The following is an 18,908-nucleotide window of genomic DNA, read 5'->3' on the forward strand; positions in this document are numbered from 1 at the left end:
GGCTGAGGTGGGAGGATTGCTTGAGGTGGGAGGGTCACTTTAGCCTAGGAAGTTGAGGTTGCAGTGAGCTATGATGGCACCACTGAACTCCAGCCTGAGCAAGAGAGCCAGACCCAGTCTCAAAAAAATAAAAATTAAAAAAAAAAAAAAATAGAAGCAGCTGTTTCCTGAGTGTCCAAGGGAGGGGAGCCACCAAAAGCTGCCTGGTGTGCAGTGGACTGGGACATGAGCATGTACCTTGGAAATCAGCAGTACTTAGCCTCCAGGGTCCTCCCTCTCCCACCAGGGCTGGTGGGAGCAGGTTAGATGTTCTCTAGTGCACACCTCTGGCTTTACATTTCCTACTTGTACAGGAAGAGAACCCACCCAAAGTCCAAAACCTTTCCTGGTGGGTAACTTTTTTTTTTGGTACACAAAGGACTACCCACAAGTGGGCCTGCTCTTGCTTACTGACAAAATTAGAAAGAAAACAGACTAGTTCCGGGAGGAGCTAACATTTCTTCCCATGGTCCTTTCTTTGGTGTAACTTGTCCAGGTTTTCTAGCAAAGAACTCAGCACATAATAGATGCTCAATAAAGACTGGCCATGTCAATGACGACGATGATGACGATGTATCAGACTGTTTTGGCAAGGGTTGAGGAAGCAGTTTCCTTTTATATAAACTCAGTCATCAGGAATTTATAAAGAAAAAGTTTATTTTCATCACAAGAAGCACACACACTATATACAATACACACCAACAGAAGTAAAAAAAAAGTGCATTCTGCATCTTCTACTGCAAATTCACAGTACAAAAGATACTGCCTTTAAATATATTATTAAAAAAACAAGAAGAAAAACAATATAATAAAAAAAATCATCGATATTGTAACGCAATTCACGGGAACCCACTGGCAGCTTCTGGAAAACCAAACAACTCATGGTGTGGAGCTCCTGATTAGGGGAGGGACAGGGATTCGTCTGTACCTACATTTTGTTGCAAAAGAGCTCAGGACACTAACAGAGAGGAAAACTAGGGTGGCCTAGGTGGTAATAAAATCTCTATGAAAGAAGAGTATGATTGTGTGACTGGGGAATGGGCAGGTGCTGGACTCTGGTGCAGAGGCTGCCTGGCCTGCACCACCCCACGGCTGGCTAGCAGACCAAGCTACGTTCTTTCATTGGCTCCTATGGGACACAGCATGGGCCAATACCTGCCTGGCCTGCAGGAACTACCAGTGTTGTTTCTAGCAAGGCTCCTTGGAATAGATGTGAACACACAATGTATAACTGCATAGCAGAATAAACACATATGGAGTAGGACAAGCTCACATCCCAATACCGACCACTACTGACAAGACCAAGTATCCAATCATAACAGATGAGAGTTTAACAGTTTTGCATAAATACATAGTATTTGTAAACTATTATTAAGGCACTCAATTGTAAAAATAATTACAGTGTAGGAAAAGAGGGAGGAAGCAGCTATCTTCTCATGCAGCAAGGCCGACAGGAAGGACAGTGGAGGACTGGTGATCTGCTTATCGAGACTCCTGTCTGAGACAGTGACCGAAGCCAGGGCCCCAGCACCTACGGCCAAACAAGAAGACGGCAGTCTCTCCAGAACCACCCAGGGCGGCAATGGTCACAGTTTCATTCCAGATCGTTAAGGTGATTTGCTCTGTGGCTCAGGTGACACAGTGTGTCTGGATGCACATGATCACTTGACTCGGTTTCTATACTCAAATATACAGATGCAGAGTGAACTCAAACACATAGGCATTCCATTGCAGAGCAGACGATAACAAAACAGGTGGCTGGGGACGGGGCATTCAACAACCTTCATTTGGCCTGCAATGTCTGCAGGAATCTGGGTAGTGGGACCAAGACAAGTGAGCCTGCTCCGTGCTAGCCAGGTGTCACCAAGTTTCTGATCTACCCAGCTCTCTTGCCAGAGGTGAAGGAGGTCCCCTCGCTGAGTTGCGTGTTTAGAGGAGCCCTGCTAGGTGGCCAGCCAATGAGAAGAGTTTTGGGCAAAATGTATTCTGGCACCAACAATTTCCCACCAATGGAAGGCAACGCCCTCTCCAGATGCCTCAGGTGAGGTGACTTAATAGGATCTTGACTAAATTATGTAGCATTTGTTCCCACTAGGGAGAAAAGGTCCCCAGGAGAGTGGTGGGGAAATTCATCAACCTTCTAGAATGGACTGCCCTCAGATAAGAGTGCATTAGTCCAGGGCCGTGCTGAGGGTCTGTTCTGTTCAAGCTCAACTCCAAACTGCTGCATCCTCTGGACTTCTCCGGGGGAAAGGGCTTTAGATTACTGGAATGCTCTTTAGCTGAAGAGGACAGGGTGGAGCAGAATGGGCTTGGACAGTACAGCTGTCTGTGTGCACCTGGTGAGCAATCTATATGCTTAAGCAACAGGGTGCCAAGGAGAAGGGCTTGCCACCCAGCAGAGAGCTATTCAACAGCCCAGAGGTTGGCTGGGGTCCCTGCACGGAGAGCAAGGAAGCAGGGAATGTAAAGAGAAATAAACTTTGTTCTTAGGAAATACGTGCAACCAGGGACCTTGCTAGAAGACTCGGAAGTAGCCATAAGACAAAGAAATGGAAATCGGCATTGTCAATTACCATCCGAGAGCAGCCTGGTTCTCCTCATCCCCCTTATACTTAACAAGACTTAAAGAGAAGACCTTCCTGTATCAATGCAAGGTGAAGATGTAGAAAAGTTCAGTCTAACTTTTGGCATGCCACATGAATTAATGTGAGGCAGAAGATCAGATTCAGCTGTTTATACAGATTATCAAGCTGATTTAGAAAATGTTCCTTTTGTCCCAATTCAACAAATGTATTCAATGAAAATGATAGTCATAAAAAACCAGTGACTTGCACAGCACAGACCCCTGCCTCCTCCGCCTGCCTCTTTCCTGTGCCACTTATGTTTGGAATTTTCCCCATCAGCTAAGGTTGCCTACAAAGCAAGGGCCAAGCTATGGCATATGTTACAGTGCAAACTTTCTTTTCAGAGACAGTATGAATTTGTCTTTGCCCAGGTGTCCCGATGCCTGATGGAATGCTCATCTTGTTCATATAGCATTTTATTTTTTTGAGACGGAGTTTCACTCCCAGTTTCACTGCACCCAGGCTGGAGTGCAGTGGCGCGATCTCGGCTCATTGCAACCTCCGCCACCCAGGTTCAAGTGATTCTCCTGCCTCAGCCTCCTAAGTAGCTAGGATTACAGGCACGCACTACCACACCCCAGCTAAGTTTTTGTATTTTTAGTAGAGACGGGGTTTCACCATGTTGGCCAGGCTGGTCTAGAACTCCTGACTTCAGATGATCTGCCCGCCTCGGCCTCCCAAAGTGCTGGGATTACAGAAGTGAGCCACTGCACCCGGCCCAATCATATAGCATTTTAAATAGCCATGTGCCATCTGTTTACATGCAACTGATCTGGGTTTCCAAAAAAAAAAAAAAACTTATCCTTTTCTCCAGGCCAGAGTATTAAGCATCAAGTCAAGAATGCTTCACTTTGCTCTGATGACGGGACCAGCACTCTTGTCTAGATGTTGATATGCTAGCTGTGCTTCCGAAAATGAATGGGTAAGTTTGCCAGAAGCCAAAGACCAACTTGTATTCTCCAGATTCCACACCCCACCCAACTCTTTAGATAAGAAAAATTATGGCTTTCAAAATTAAAGTTTTCAAAAATATATCATTCTCATACATAGATGTGGTTTAAAAACCAACGAAAGCCTGTCATCACTAAATTTAAAAGATTATTTTGACACAAAAATTGATCTACCACATGAAATTTGATTTGGCAAAACATACTGAACCTGATATTTTTTGAGGCTATGCTTTTGTTGGCTGAGGGAGAGGGGGAACAACCCACAGGGTTTCAGGAATAAGTGGATAATCACCTTTTAAGGTGATTTTAATTGACACTAGTGGGAAAACAGCTTCCTATAAAGTAATGTAAGTATTTTTAAAAATCACTCCAAGGAGACAAAGTCCTGGAGGGAGGATTTTTGCAAAAACTCTGCCCACTGGGTAAAATATGAACTAGCCTTGTTCCTGCAGACCCCGCCTGGGGTGCTTTCTAGAATAGCTTTGGGGAGCACGGTTCTGGCCAATGCAAGATGATGGCTCACTCACTCACTTTCAGAATTCAGCTGGCCCTTGAAGGCTTTCTGGTTTCACTGAATTAATCTGGCGGACCCAGCTGAGGGCAAGATGGAATTGTGGAAGAGCTTCAGCAAACTGTGTTCACCTGCCTTCCCCCACGTATGCAACCTACTTCATCCTGCACAGGTGAGGCTAGTGCGGGGCTGGCAAAGCTTGTGGTCGGGAGGAGGGAAGGGTCTGGCCTTAGGTGTCAGAGAGGCAGAGGGCTTCAAATTTACCCAGTTTCTTCCTACAGGGCCATGGGCAGCTCTGTGTGGCAAATCAAACCAGGAGTCAGCAACTTTTTCTACAAAGGGCCTGACAGTAAGTATCTCAGGCTTTGTGGGCCACGTGAATTCTGTCACATATTATTTTTTCTTTTTTTTTTTTTTTTTTTTACAACTCCTTAAAAAGGTAAAAGCCATTGCTTGAGCCAGGGAGGTTGATGCTGCAGGGAGTCATGATTGCACTACTGTACTCCAGCCTGGGTGACAGAGCCAGGCCGTCTCAAGGGAAAAAGGAAAAACCATTCCTAGCTCACAGGGCCACATGCCATAGTTTGCCGACTTCTGAATTCAACCTTTCTGCTTTTCGACAAGCCGCCTCTCTTGAAATGTTTTGACATCTAGCTTGCTGACACCTTTGATTCAAGCCTGGCACAGCTGGACTGACTGAGCTCACCTGAGTCTTAAAGGGGCCGCCCACAGAGCCAGGCAGCGACTACAGATCCCTCTTATACTCCATCACTGCTGCTGGGAAGAGCTGGAGGGAAACAGGAAGCAGTAATCTCACTGCAAGAAGGGGCAACTGTAGATATCCGGGAAGCGTCCTGACAGTCCCGTTCCTTTTGGGGAAGCCGCTGAAATCTCCTTTCCCTTCCCTAGATGGGCCCTAGTGGACCTAAGCATCTGGGCTCCCAGCAGGACGATGTGTCTCAGAACCACCACCTGAGCCAGACACTTGAGCAATTTCAAACCTAAACACAACCATGTGTTTCAGCACATGGCCCTTCCCCTTGAGATTTAAACTTCAGCATTAGCAACAACTGACAACAACCCATACATTTTCCCCACCGGACCCCTGTGCTGGTCAAACACGTAACAACACAACCAGGACAGAGCGCCTGCACCACCATTCGGGCAGAGTCAGCTCAACAACAGCGTGGGACTACTCATCTGATGACTTTACCCAGCAGTGCTTGGGGCTGTCGGGTTAAAAGTCTTGAAGCGTCTGGGGTCCCAACCAAAACACAAAACGAAAAATTCTTTTTTTGGAAAAACGCTTTCAGACAGAGCATTATTCCCTGGAACGAGCCTTGGTCATTCGTGTGTTTTAAAAATAAAAAGCACAGCGAGAACAGAGGTAGGACTTAATGTTGCCATCCGAGAGTTTTCTGCGAGGCCCAGAATGAGCTAGAACGTGTGCCGCAGTGAGGCTGCCACCACCAGGACTCTTCTGCAGGATGCAAAGGGAACAGGCTGGATGTGTGCGCCCATGTGTGCACGTTCTTCCTAAAACACCGTTCTTCTTGAAGACGGTGGGAGCGGAGTTTTGTGTCTCCTGGCCAGCGGCTCCTAGTTCTCCCAGGCCACACGACTGATAGCTCCCCTTCTTGTGCTGCATGTTGGTTAGTTTCTTCTCCTCCTCTCTATGGCAAGAGTAGGGGAAAAGTTAGGATGACTTCACTCGTTTAAGGGAAATCAAGATGTAAGGGGTCGATCCAAATCCACAGTGAAAGTGAGGGAGGGATCATATGAAAATATCCGCCCAGCCTGACGCAGCAAAAGGTGGGTCAGCTTTTGCTCATCCATGAAGGGCTCTTTAAGTTTTCTGGGGCGGGTTTCCCTGATGGTTTGGAGGTTGCAGCTGGGTCCCTCGGGGTTGCCTGGGGCTCATGCAAGAAGGAAGGTTCGCTCAACGTGGTGTCCTGGGAGTCAGCGACGGTGGACGGGTCAGCCTCACTGGACAGGTCTTCCGTCGAGAAGTTGAGACTCCCGAGCTTGGCAAGAGAGTGTGAGCGCTTCAGTGGGGAAGAGACGGTGAGGCCCGCCAGCCGGAGCCGGGTCTCAATCTCCTGTGTCCGCTGCTTCACTAGCCCGGGCTTCCCACGGACGCTGTGGATGCTATCGCTGCTGGAGCTCCGGGTCAGGTTGGAGCTCATGGAAGAGGAGGTGGGGGTGTAGCAGATGGTCTTCAGAAAGTCTTTTGAGAAACTACTGGTGTGGTCCAGGCGGTAGAGGAAAGGAGGGGGGCTCTTCAGTGAGCCTCCTTCCAATGAAGCGGGGGCAGCCTCTGACTTCTCATCACTCCCGGCCTGGCTGGACATAACCAGGGGGCTCAGCTCGTGGGGCGCGGCTAGATCCTGGCTCTCCTCAGGGATGCTGGCCTCCAGCCTGCCGGCGGAGCCATCCCTGGAGGGAGGTGCTGGGTCTGCGGGCACGTTCTTCAGCCGCTCCAGCTCTTTGGTGTGCTTGCGGACCAAGCCTGCCTTCTGCAGCTGCATGATGGACTCCTGGTGCTGCATCAGGTAGCTGTTGGTTGTCGGCTTCTCAGATTCATTACTGAACAGAAGCCTCAGGTCCTTGGCTGGCTTCGTATCTTTCTTGGGTGACGATTCTTCCTTTATCACCACTTCTGTGCTGGGAGGGTTCTTATCACAGTGAGAATTCTTCCAAAGGAGGGACTTTGGCAGGACTTTTGGGGTCTCTCTCGAAGGTTCCAAAAGGCTGGCTGGTGGCTCTAGGGCAGCTCCAGCCCCAGGGCCACTGGTGTCTGGCCTCTTGGAGCCTGCTGGTGGTAGGAACAGGGGAGGTTCGATTGGGCCAGAGGCTGGCTTTTCCGGAACACGGGACCTGCTGGCCAAGTGGGCCACAGGGGAGGATGTGATGTGGGGTAGGAAGGCTGGCTGGGTGCAGATGGCGGGAGCATTGGGGTCCTCACATCGCTCCCTGGAGGCCTCAGGAGCCCCGCTGGCTGCAGGGTACATGCAGTCGGCACAGGATTTATAGGAAGGCTTCACTTTGTTAAGGATCCCAAATATAGCATCATGCTGCAAGGAAGGGGACAAGAGCATGGTGAGACGGTGCAGTCATGAGCCAAAGACCAAAAATGTGAGGGTGGGCAGGGACTGGGGTGCGAGATGGGACCGGGGGCCGGGCCTGGAGGGGAGGCTCTCATTTCACTTAGTACTGACAGACCTCCTGGAGCCCACTTGATTGTGAATAACCACCGTGCCCGGCCTGAGGTGGATTTTATACCCCAACAGAAAACAAGTTTACATTGTTTCCTAAGGAAACCCCCTGCCTTTTGGTCAGTGAGGATCTAAGTAAACGTGACACACGCCTCTATGTCTCCACCCTTCACTTCCTTACAGGCCAACTGACAGGTACCCAGTGGTCCTGGGAATGGACTAGAAAGCTGTGTGAAGAGTCCCAGGGGAGAGAGGGACAAGTTCAAAGTCTCCGCAGAGGGAAGGCTGCCCAGAGGAACTGACACTTCAGCTGAGGCTTCTGGGACAAGCAGGTGCTGACCAGCCAGAGAGAGCAGCATGCAGGTCCAGAAGCGAAGCGGGAAGGAGGAGGAGGACACCCCCCACCCCACCCCGCCTGCACCGGACTGTAGGCTGGAGGGCAGGACAAGGCAGGAGGGCAACAGGGCTCTGTCTCTCTCTCTCTTTCAAACAGATAGAGACAGGGTCCTACTATGTTGCCCAGGCTGGTCTCGAACTCCTGGCTCAAGTGATCCTCCTGCCTCGGCCTCCCAAAAGTGCTAGGATTACAGGCGTGAGCCACTACACCCCGCCAGCTCTGTCTCTCAACACCTCCTTATGTCCTTGCCCCATCCTCTGACCCATTGTGATCCCAGCCTCCCAACTTCCCCTCTTAGCCAACCAGCCTGCCTGTAGACCACAGCCAGAGGGGGCTCAGCACCCGCCCGCTTAAAGGCCCCGCCATGGCTTCCAGGGTTTTTTTTTTTTTTAAATGGAGTTTCACTCTTGTTGCCTAGGGTGGAGTGCAATTGCGTGATCTCGGCTCACTGCAACTTCTGCCTCCCGGGTTCAAGCAATTCTCCTGCCTCAGCCTCCTGAGTAGCTGGGATTACAGGCATGCACCACCACACCCAACTAATTTTATATTTTTAGTAGAGATGGGATTTCACCATGTTGGTCAGGCTGGTCTCGAACTCCTGACCTCAGATGATCTGCCCACCTCGGCCTCTCAAGAGTGCTGGGATTACAGGCGTGCGGCACCATCCCCAGCTAATTTTGTATTTTTAGTAGAGACAGGGTTTCACCATGTTGGTCATGCTGGTCTCAAACTCGTGACCTCAGATGATCTGCCTGCCTTGGCCTCCAAAAGTGCTGGGATTATAAGCGTGAGCCACCGCACCTGGCCCAGGGTTTTATCTCATCTGTCTTTATGGGTATTTGCTTTGTGGTAAGTAGGGAAGTGGGGGAAATCCATAATTAGTATTTGATTTGGAATGCTTTATGGAGGTCGACAGATGTACCTGCCCAGTTTTGTCTGCATTATAACATGCTGTTAATAAACCGGCTGTGTACTTGAACGCATCTGTCAGGACCCCAAGTGCCCCCACTTGAGAACCACAGCTGTCCTGTGAGATAGGCAGGTGAAGCCAGAGGGAACGAAGTCAGCAGCAGGGCAAGGGTGGAAGCGGAGACCAGCCTGCACGGCTACCCTTCCACTGAACCAGCCTCTGCTCCTGCATCACTTCCCCCATGGAGGAGGGAAAAGGTTGGCTGGAATTAACCAATTTCTCAGTAAGCACCAGGTTGAAGCTCAAACCTTGTGGCAGATAATCCACTAAAAATGGCAACTCCAAGAGACTAATGGAGTTAAGTATTAGAGTCTAAGCTGGAAGGCTGGATACTTGACAATGTTGGGAAATTACTATCCGTTTTTTTTTGTTTTTAGACGGAGTCTCGCTCTGTCACCCAGGCTGGAGTGCAGTGGCACGAATTTGACTCACTGCAACCTCTGCCTCCTGGGTTCAAGCAATTCTCATGCCTCAGCCTCCTGAGTAGCTGGGATTACAGGCACGCACCATCACACCCAGCTAATTTTTATATTTTTAGTAGAGACAGGGTTTCACCATGTTGGTCAGGATAGTCTCAATCTCCTGACCTCCTGATCCGCCTGCCTCGGCTTCCCAAAGTGCTGGGATTACAGATGTGAGCCACCGCGTCTGGCCCTATCAGTTTTTTTAAAAGGTGACAATGGTATTGTGGCTATGTTAACATACTGGAGCATTTATGAATAAAATGATATATCTGAGGCCAAGCGTGGTGACTCAAACCTGTAATTCCAGCACTTTGGGAAGCCAAGGTGGGCAGATGGCTTGAGACCAGGCTGGGCAACAGTGAGACCTCATCTCTACAAAAAAAATAGAAAAAAATAACCGGGTGTGGTAGCATGTGCCTGTGGTCCCGGGTACTCAGGAGGCTGAGGTGGGAGGATCACTTGAGCCTGGTAGGTCAAGGCTGCAGTGAACCGTGATCATGCCACTGTACTCCAGCATGGGAAACAGTGAGAACTTGTCTACAGTATGTATCTATCTATCTATATCTACAGTATATACCTATAATATATACTTTTTAGATATAGGTATCTATATCTAAATCTGGGATTGGTTCCAGAATCATCAGGGGTGTGGGGAAGTGGGTAGGGGTGAGATGAAAAAGAATAGTCATATATCGATAAAGGCTGAAGTTGGCTGATAAATTTTATGTTTTAATTTTACATACACAAAAAGAAATTGAGTTGGAAGCCCTGCCCAGGGTATGAATAAGGTACACGGGGTGAAGATGGCGTGCAGAGATATGTGTTATTCCCAACAGATCCTCAATTCGCTATATAAGCTACGTACTACGTACCCACCAGCAGAATCACCCTCTGAAAGAACCCTCAGGTCCCTGGAGATGGGAGCTGGGGGCCCAGCAGAGACAATAGAAAAAAATCAGCTGGGTGTGGTGGCGGGTGCCTATAGTCCCTGCTACAGAGGCTGAGGTAGGCCAATCAGAGTGGGATGGAAGGGATGGGGTGTGCCACCCTGCAGGCCGGGCTCTGCCTACCTCCATGCCGTCGGGATAGCTCCTCTTGCTGTTGTTGTTGTTTAGGTTCTCCGAGTTGAGCAGGTTTTGATCGAGCTGGGTTGGAAGCTGCCCCCACCTCCCTGCTCCCAGGCCCTCCTCCCTTTCCATCTCCTCCACCTGCAGCAAGGAGCCACTCCGGCCTTTGGGACTCCCAAACTCTAGTTTCTTCTTCACATCCTTCTCACAGAGTCCGGAACCTTGCTGGGGCTGTCTGGCCGGCCTGTGCACCTCTGCAGGTGAAGCAGCTTCCTCCAACAGAGCCTCCCTCTCTGGATCCTCCAGGTGGACCAAGCTGCCAGTTTCATCCTCAGGGGAAGGCAGAAGGGGGTCTGAGAGTCGCCGGAAACAGCAGGGGAGAGGGGGCCCTAAGCCGGGTTGGGCGGCATCATCCAAGAAGGGCAGCCGGCTTTCCGGGGTGCCATCTGGGGTCTCTGGCAAGAAGGCGCTGGGTACTGTAGGGTCATCCACAGGCTGCTGGAGGCTGCTGTCTGTCTGCTGACGCCATAGCTTGTTGTGCCGCTGTTTGCTGCGGGGAGAGAGGGTAGAGGAAGGTGAGGGGAGGAGGATGGTGCCTGGGGGTGCTGGGAAGAGTATGCGGTGAGCCAGTGAGGGGCTGCCCAAGGTCAGGGTGCCAGGGACGATCCATGGCTCATTCAGATAAAGCCTCTCTCTATTCATTTGTTCCCAAGAAACACAAGGATGAGAAACAGCACTGGCTCTTAAGTTGTCCAGGCTTGCACAGGAAGCCTGATGTGACTTTCTGCCCCTGATGACAATGGGGAAGGAATGCGGGGGCATCTAGACTTCAATCTGTGTATCTGTGTTTAGTGCTGCCTCATTTTATGAACTTTGTCACGTCAGTTACGCTCCATCTCTCATTTCTCTGTCAAATAAGAATAACAATGCTCTCCTACCCATATTGTAGGGAAATGAAGGGAATCAAAGTGGAGTATGTACAGATCTATACACGATAATACAACTATACACACATAATGCACTCAACACATTTGGGAAGATCCTGGAAAACTAGAAAGTATTTGTTTAGGTCAGTTTTTAAACAATTTCTTCTACTATGATGACATTGTTTTTATAATCTTTTTTTTTTTTTGAGATGAGGGTCTCACTCTGTGGCCCAGGCAGTGCAGTGGTGTGATCATGCTTCACAGCAGCCTCAAACTCCTGGGCTCAAGCGATCCTCCCGTTTCACCCTCCCAAGTGGGGCTACAGGCATGTGACACCATCCCCGGCTAATTTTTTTTTTTTTTGTAGAGACAGGGTCTTGCTATGTTGCCCAAGCTGGTCTTGTACTCCTGGTCTCAAGCAATCCTCCTACCTCAGCCTCCCAAAGTGTTGGGATTACAGGCATGAGCCACTGCACCAAGCCATATGATACATTTTTTAAATGTAAGGCATTAAAAAAAAAGTTTACGGTGAAATAAGGTAACTAAGTCACCCTCAAGGACCTTAAAGTAATACCAGTATCACAGGCTTGCGAGGGTTAAAAAGAGAGAGGTAAATGTGAGAGCACAGTGTGACAGCGCCATTCATCCTCTCTGCGCAGTGTGCACATCCCAGCCAGCAGCTACTCAAGGTCACTGCCACGCTGCTATGAACCCGGCCTTGAGTGCCTGGCTTAGGCTGCAAAGGCCACTGAGTGCCTGGCAGGCTCAGGGAGAGGACAGTGAGATGCTCGCTCTTCCTCCTCCTCCTCTGGGCCTTGCCTGGGGACCTGTCCAGCCCTTCCAACAGTGAAGGAGTCCACAGTTGGCTGGCGCTGTTCTCTGGACCCTGTTTAACTCTGCCAGGGCACTCCTGCGTTCCCAAACTTGGCCAAGAAGCTGGTGGACTTCGCCTGTGGCTTCCTTCCAACACCGGCCTGATATCACCCAGGGAGGCCTGCTTCTCGTATAGACTAGAAAAGGAACCGGGAGAAAGTGACGCCCAGGCTCTGGGCTTCCAACTTGAGAGCCTGGGGTACTGGAACTACAGCGAGGACCTCCCCCACCACCCCGTGTGGGCAACAGAACCGCAGGGCTTTTTGCACACAGTGCCCTGACTCAGAGGCTGAGTGAGGGGCTGCGGTGTACCTCTCCCTCCTGCCGCCCACTGGCTGTGTGATGGGGGGACAGGTCAACCTCTCAATGTCAGCTCCTTATCCCTGCCCTGATCCTCGTAAAAGGGGGATAACCTGTACAGAAATTTTTAGGGTGGGAGTTCAGAGACTTTAAGCTACATTTATTATTTACTACAAGCCAGATGTGGAAGTATCTGTAAAGGTAAAATTGTTTAGCACTGCAAAAGGAAAACAAATCTTAGGACCCCAAACTCACTAAGCCAAAGGGAAAAGTCAAGCCGGGAAGTGGGTCACGCAAACCTGCCTCCCATTTTGGTTCCTAAATAAGATGGCTACGAAGATGAAAAGCTACACACCTCCCTCATATCTTGCCCACAAGGAAATTCCTTGCAGTCCCCAAGATCTTTACCCTAAAGCTTTTCTGTTAAAATTCACCATGGCAATGTAAATTGCCCACTATCTTCACAGGTTGGGGGGGTGGGTGGGAAGGAAGACACAAGACAGAACTCAAAGTCATCCCTCTAACCACCTTACACAAATGCATATCTGATTGTTTCCTCTGCCCTACTGTCTATGTTATGCAAAAACGCAGATTCACTAAGCCAGATGAAGGCGTGCATGACTCTTTTCCCCCTACCCAACTTCACATGAAAATTGTGCATTTCTCAATATCCCATCCTTTCCCCTTAAAATTTGAAGCCCTCAAAATTATCTTTGGAGAAAGGCACAGACCTGTCTCCCGGGTGCGCATCCTTAACATTGGCAAATAAACCTCCTAAAATGATTGAGACTTGCCTCGGTCATTTTGCTTGATTGACAGACAGCACTCATGCAAACCTCACAGCAGCCCTATTGGGTGGGTATTCTTTAAAAACTTTTTTTTTTGAGGTGAAGTCTCACTCTGTCACCCAGGCTGGGGTACAGTGGTATGATCTCGGAACCTCTGCCTCCCGGGTTCAAGCAATCCTCGTGCCTCAGCCTCCTGAGTAGCTGAGATTACAGGCACACACCACCACACCTGGCTAATTTTTTTGGTATATTTTTAGAAGCGATGGGGTTTCACTATGTTGGCCAGGCTGGTCTCAAACTCCTGACCTCAGGTGATCCGCCTGCATTGGCCTCCCAAAGTGCTGGGATTACAGCGCCTGACCCTCAATTTTTTTTTACAGCTAAAATACATATAACATAAAATTTGGGCCAGGTGTGGTGGCCCAGCACTTTGGAAGGCCGAGGTAGAAGGATCGATTGAACCCAGGAGTTTGAGACCAGCCTGGGCAACATACCGAAACCTTGTCTCTACAGAAAAAAATATAAAAAATTAACCGGCTATTGTGGTGCACACCTGTAGTCCCAGCTGCTTGGGGGGCTGAGGTGGGAGAATCACTTGAGCCTGGGAGGTTGAGGTGTCATGATCATACCCTGCACTCCAGCCTGGGTGACAGAGTGAGATCCTGTCTCAAAAAAATAAAATTTGCCACCCTGACCACTTTTTATTTATACATTTAAAAAATTTTTATGTATTTCTTTCTGAGAAAAGGTCTCGCTCTGTTGCTCAGGCTGGAGTGCAGTGATGCGATCATGGCTCACTGCGGTCTTGAACTCCTGGTCTCCCAGGTTCAAGCCATTCTCCTGCCTCAGCCTTCCAAGTAGCTGGGATTACAGGTGCGCGCCACCACACCCAGCTAATTCTTGTATTTTTAGTAGAGACGGGGTTTAACCTTGTTGGCCAGACTGGTCTCGAACTCCTGACCTCAAGTGAGCCACCTGCCTCGGCCTCTTAAAGTGATGGGATTATGGGCATGAGCCACCGCACCCGGCCTCATCTTGACCACTTCTAAGTGTGCATTAAATACATTCATACTGTTATGCAACCATCACCACCAACCAGACAGCCTCTAGACTAGAGTCTCCAGAATGCTCTGTCTCTGGCAAAGCTGAAATTCGGTACCCATTGAACAGTAACTCCCCATTCCCTTCTTCTTCCAGTCCCTGGCAACCACCATTCTACTCTCTGTCTCTGTGACTTTGACTTCTCTAAGTATCTCATATGCATGGAAACATACAGTAGTTCTTTTTGTGATTTGCTTATTTCACTTAGCACAATGTCATGAAGGTTCATGACTGTCGTAGCTTGTGTCAGTCTTTCCTTCCTTTTTAAGGCTGTGTAATATCCATTGTATGAATATGTCACGTTTTGTTTGTTCATTCATCCGTCAATGAACACGTGGGTTGCTTCCACTTTTTGGCTATCATGGATAATGTTGCTATAAGCACTAATGTACAAATATCTCTCCGAGACTCTGCTTTCAATTGTTTTGGATATATTTCCACAAGTGGAATTGCTGGATGATATAATAATTTTATTCCTTTTTTTTTTTTTTTTTTTTTAGACGAAGTTTTGCTGTTGTTGCCCTTGTTGCCCAGGCTGGAGTGCAATGGCGTGATCTCGGCTCACTGTAACCTCCACCTCCCAGGTTCAAGCAATTCTCCTGCCTCAGCCTCCTGAGTAGCTGGGATTACAGGTGCATGCCACCACACCCAGCTAGTTTTGTATTTTTAGTAGAGACGGGGTTTCTCCATGTTGGTTAGGCTGGCCTTGAACTCCTGACCTCAGGTGATCCACCTGCCTGGGTCTCCCAAAGTACTGGGATTATAGGCGTTAGCCACCATGCCTGGCCCCTAATTTTCTGAAGAACCACCATACTGTTTTCTACAGCACCTGTACCATTAACATCCACATTAAGGTGAGCATTCATTGTTTTTTTTTTGTTTTCTTTTTCAGACAGGGTCTGGTTCTGTCACCCAGGCTGGAGTGCAGTGGCACAATCTCGGCTCACTGCAACCTCTGCCCCCTGGGCTCAAGCAACCCTCTGATCTCAGCATCCCAAGCAGCTAGGACCACTGGCACACGCCACCACACTTGGCTTTTTTTTTTGTACTTCTAGTAGAGACACGGTCTTAGCATGTTGCCAATGACAGCAATAGGATGCAGAGAAATTCTAGGCAGACAGGGGCAGGTCCCTGGCAAAACCCCACCTTCAAGCCGAAAAGCCTGAAACCTGTGTCCCAGAGTAAAAACAGCCATCCCTGTGTGCCTGCTCTCTCCCGACTGGCTCTTTCTGAATAATGTCTTTTTACCAATTGAATGTTGCCTTTTCCAAAACTACCTATAGCCCACTCCGCCCCCATCCTGTGCCTATAAAGACCCCAGACACAGCTGGCAGAGAGAAGCAGCAGCTGGATGTCAGGAAGAACTGCCTGGATGTCGGAGAGAGGCAGCTTGATTTTAGAAGATGGAGGCTGGACGAGGCAGAGAGGTGGCTTGACCTCAGTGGAGAGCGACCTTCCCTTCCTATCCCCTTTCCAGCTCCCCTCTCTGCTGAGGGCTGCTTTCATCACTCAATAAAATTCTCCACATTCACTATTCTTCAATTTGCCCATGTGACCTCATTCCTCTTGAGCACCAGACAAGAATTCAGGACACACCAGGTGTGAGTACCCAAAAATGCTGTCACATTGGCCCTTTGCCCTCACTAGCAGAAGGCAGCTGTCTCAAACGATGAAGCAAAGGGTTCAACTGAGCTGGTAACACACTGCTATCTGTGGACGGCAGAGCTAAAGGAGTATTATAACACACCCTCTGAGGCCTTAGGATCACAGGCACCCCCACCTGGACGCTGCCATGGGGCCTGCACAGAGTTCACTCCTGCCAGCACCAAAGAGGCCGGTTCCTCCACTCGCTCACTCCAGTTCCTGCACTAGTTCACTTGTACGCTCCCTCCCATGAGGGGTTGAGTGGGGCGGGCTGAGTAAATGAGGCACCTCTGTCACGTGTCCCAAAAAGGGGTCAAGAAAATATACTGCATCAGCAAGGCTGGTCTCGAACTCCTGAGCTCAAGCGATCCACCCCCCTTGGCCTCCCAAAGTGTTGGGATTACAGGCGTGAGCCACCACACCTGACCTCAGTGTTTTAAAAAGCATTTTTGTTTAAGAGATGGGGTCTTGCTCTGTCGTGCAGGCTGGAGTCCAGTAGCACGATCACAGTTCACTGCAGCCTCGAACTCTTGGGCTCAAGCAATCCTCCCATCTCAGTTTCCTGAGCAGCTCGGACTACAGGTGCATGTCCCAGGCCCAGCTAAGGTGGGCATTAATTCTTAACTCAGAAGAGGGAACTGAGGCTCAGGACGACTGATGGGCTTGCCCTGACTTGCCCTGCTCATCAGTGGTGGAATCTGGTTGCTGTGCCTCTCTGAGTCATTGGCTTTTCCTGCAGCAAAGCTGGTGCACAGGGCTTGGCACAAAACAGATGCCCAGGAAGCAAGATGCGCACGTGCTTATGCCACACACACGAGGCCAGGCCTTGGCTTAGAACCTAGGCACCGTTCCCTCCAGCAGCAAAACCAGCTTTATGTGTGTGCCAAGAAAATCAAAACAGATCCCTCCTGGAAACCACTCATCAAAGCCCAAACAATAGTGTTTTTCTCAAACTGGCTCCCCCTGAGAGGCAAGATTTTGGCTGCGGAAGCGGCTGCTGGGCCGAATGGGAGCATGCTCTGCTGCCGACAGAGGCCTGGCTGGCTTGGCCGCACGGCCGCTCCAGCTCCGCCTGCCAACCTTCTCTCCAGGCAGGCACCCACCTTGCGTCCAAGATGCCTTCATACTCAGACAGCTGCCTCATAAAGCCCGCGTTGGGGCGCGTGATGCTGCGCTTCTGCTTCACATAGTTATATGCTTTTTCCAGAGGCCAGCCGAATTCCTTCATTGCATAGGCTATGACTGTGGAGGCCGAGCGACTCACGCCCATTTTGCAATGCACCAGGCACTTGGAATGGTTCCTTCTGCAGGGGTGGGAGCAGTTGGGGAGGAGAGATGGGGGAGAAGCAGTGGAGAAGGAGTTAAAAAGCTCCAACAACTTCATTCTCTCGGGTTTTACCTGAATCATTTTTTTAAACCCTGTAGTTATCTTACTGCCGAAATCCTCCTAAGTCTTAATGTTTACGGAGCAGATGTCCACATACTCTAAAGGAAATACCACCACCGTAGAATCAATTAGCACACAATGGGATATCAAAAGAAATCTGTTCTGGCCTGGCCATGTTTTGTTTGCAGGGAGAGCTTCAATATTTGGCTGCCTTCAGGGACCAAGTGAGAATCTTCTCACATGGTTGGGATGGGCTAGGGGACCGAAAGCCCTTTCCTGGGATGAGAGTGGGCAGCTAACGGGATTTCTGCAAGAGCTACTCAGCTGCTACAGCAGATGGAGACAGTGAATGAGTTACTGCAGAAAAATGGGGTCAGCAAACTGAAAGCTGCAAGGCCCTGGGGAGAGCGAGATGCTCTTCAAACAGGAGGGCCAGGGAGCAGGAGTAAGGGCGGCCGCAGAGAAAAGCCAGGAGTGGGAGATGGGGCTGGCCTGTCATTTGTAAGGAGGCAGTGCTGGCCCAGGCCTGGCTGATTTACCAGATATGGCCCGGAGGACAGTGTTTCTTTAAGTATCACTTGCTCAAGAATGTGAAGGAGCGCCAGGCCAGTAAGGGCAGCACCTGCGAAACTTTATTTGTACAGAAGGCAGACCCACCAGGTGGGAGCCGGCTCTGGTTTCCTATACCCCAAGCTTGAAATTCTCCTGCAAATCTCAGTGGGGTTTTTCCCCCTAACTGCTGAAGTTTCCGTCAAGGGAGTCTTGAGTTTGTCTCCTGGGAATATAAGGGAACTAAGATTTGGTTAAGGACACATCATGTGGCTTTGACCCAGAGGGAGACAAAGCAGAAGAGGGTGATTGTCTTGACAGCATCTCAAAGGGTTCTCTCTTTCTATTCTTGACTTAATAAGGCAGAGCTGTTTCTCAGGGGAATAAAATGAGCACCAGAGACAGGTGAAACCACTGACGGGCTCAGGGGCAGTGGGGCTGGCCATGACCTCCAACGTGCTGTCCTGTTTCATGCGACAGTAACTCAGGGAGGGAAGATGGGCCGTATTCTTAGGGAGACAGTCCCAAAGAAGCTCTAAGCCCGTGTCCGTGCATGTCATCCCCTAGCCCTCCTTTGGCTCAGTGACTTCCTAGGGGTGGGGTCCCTGAGTGTCCACTTGGTATCTGGGGCTTGCCTGGAATCAGAGCTGATGATGACAACTGGGGTCAAGTGTCACAATCAAAGACAGGTGGGAGAGACTAAGCTCAATAGGGACTCTACCTGGAGAGGACCAACGACTTTTCTCCTTTGGTGCTTGGCGTCCTGCGACTAAAAGCAAAGGTCCATCCCACATCAAGTCCGCTCCCACCAGCCAACTCCTGCATCTGGAGTCCCGTTTGGTTCCCCCCTCCCACCAGCCGACTCCTGCATCTGCAGTCTCGTTCATTCCCGCTCTCCCAGCCTCAGCAGGTTGGTTTCATCCTCAGCCCCGCCTCTCTGCCCACTTACTTCGCTTTGTTTATAAAATGATACGCTTCATTCCAGTGGGCGAGGAGGTCTGTGGTCTCTTCATCGTAAACTCGGATGTTATGATATGCAAATAAGCCAGGGAAAAAATTATCGATTTCTCTGGTAACATTTAAAATGTAATCAACCCTGC

The 18,908-nt window shown here is 49.7% G+C and overlaps 1 protein-coding gene across 6 annotated transcripts in view; it reads right to left on the reverse strand.

Annotated features, from left to right (window-relative positions):
- Nucleotides 1-678: 678 nt before the first annotated feature.
- The window catches only part of SSH1 (slingshot protein phosphatase 1), a 74,974-nt gene continuing 56,744 nt past the window's right edge, over nucleotides 679-18,908 (reverse strand). For 5 of the 6 annotated variants that reach the window (XM_054443297.2, XM_063646689.1, XM_063646688.1 and 2 more), the window contains 4 exons: nucleotides 18,758-18,904; nucleotides 16,976-17,176; nucleotides 10,244-10,790; nucleotides 679-7,201 (listed from right to left, as the gene is read on the reverse strand). In XM_054443297.2, the coding sequence (XP_054299272.1) occupies nucleotides 5,945-7,201; nucleotides 10,244-10,790; nucleotides 16,976-17,176; nucleotides 18,758-18,904 (2,152 nt within the window). In that variant the 3' untranslated portion in view covers nucleotides 679-5,944. Of the gene's footprint in view, nucleotides 7,202-9,876; nucleotides 10,791-16,975; nucleotides 17,177-18,757; nucleotides 18,905-18,908 lie in introns of those variants that run through there. The other variant, XM_054443299.2, reaches the window with a different exon arrangement.

This window comes from Pongo pygmaeus, chromosome 10 (assembly GCF_028885625.2).
Source record: "Pongo pygmaeus isolate AG05252 chromosome 10, NHGRI_mPonPyg2-v2.0_pri, whole genome shotgun sequence".
Lineage (NCBI taxonomy): Eukaryota > Metazoa > Chordata > Mammalia > Primates > Hominidae > Pongo > Pongo pygmaeus.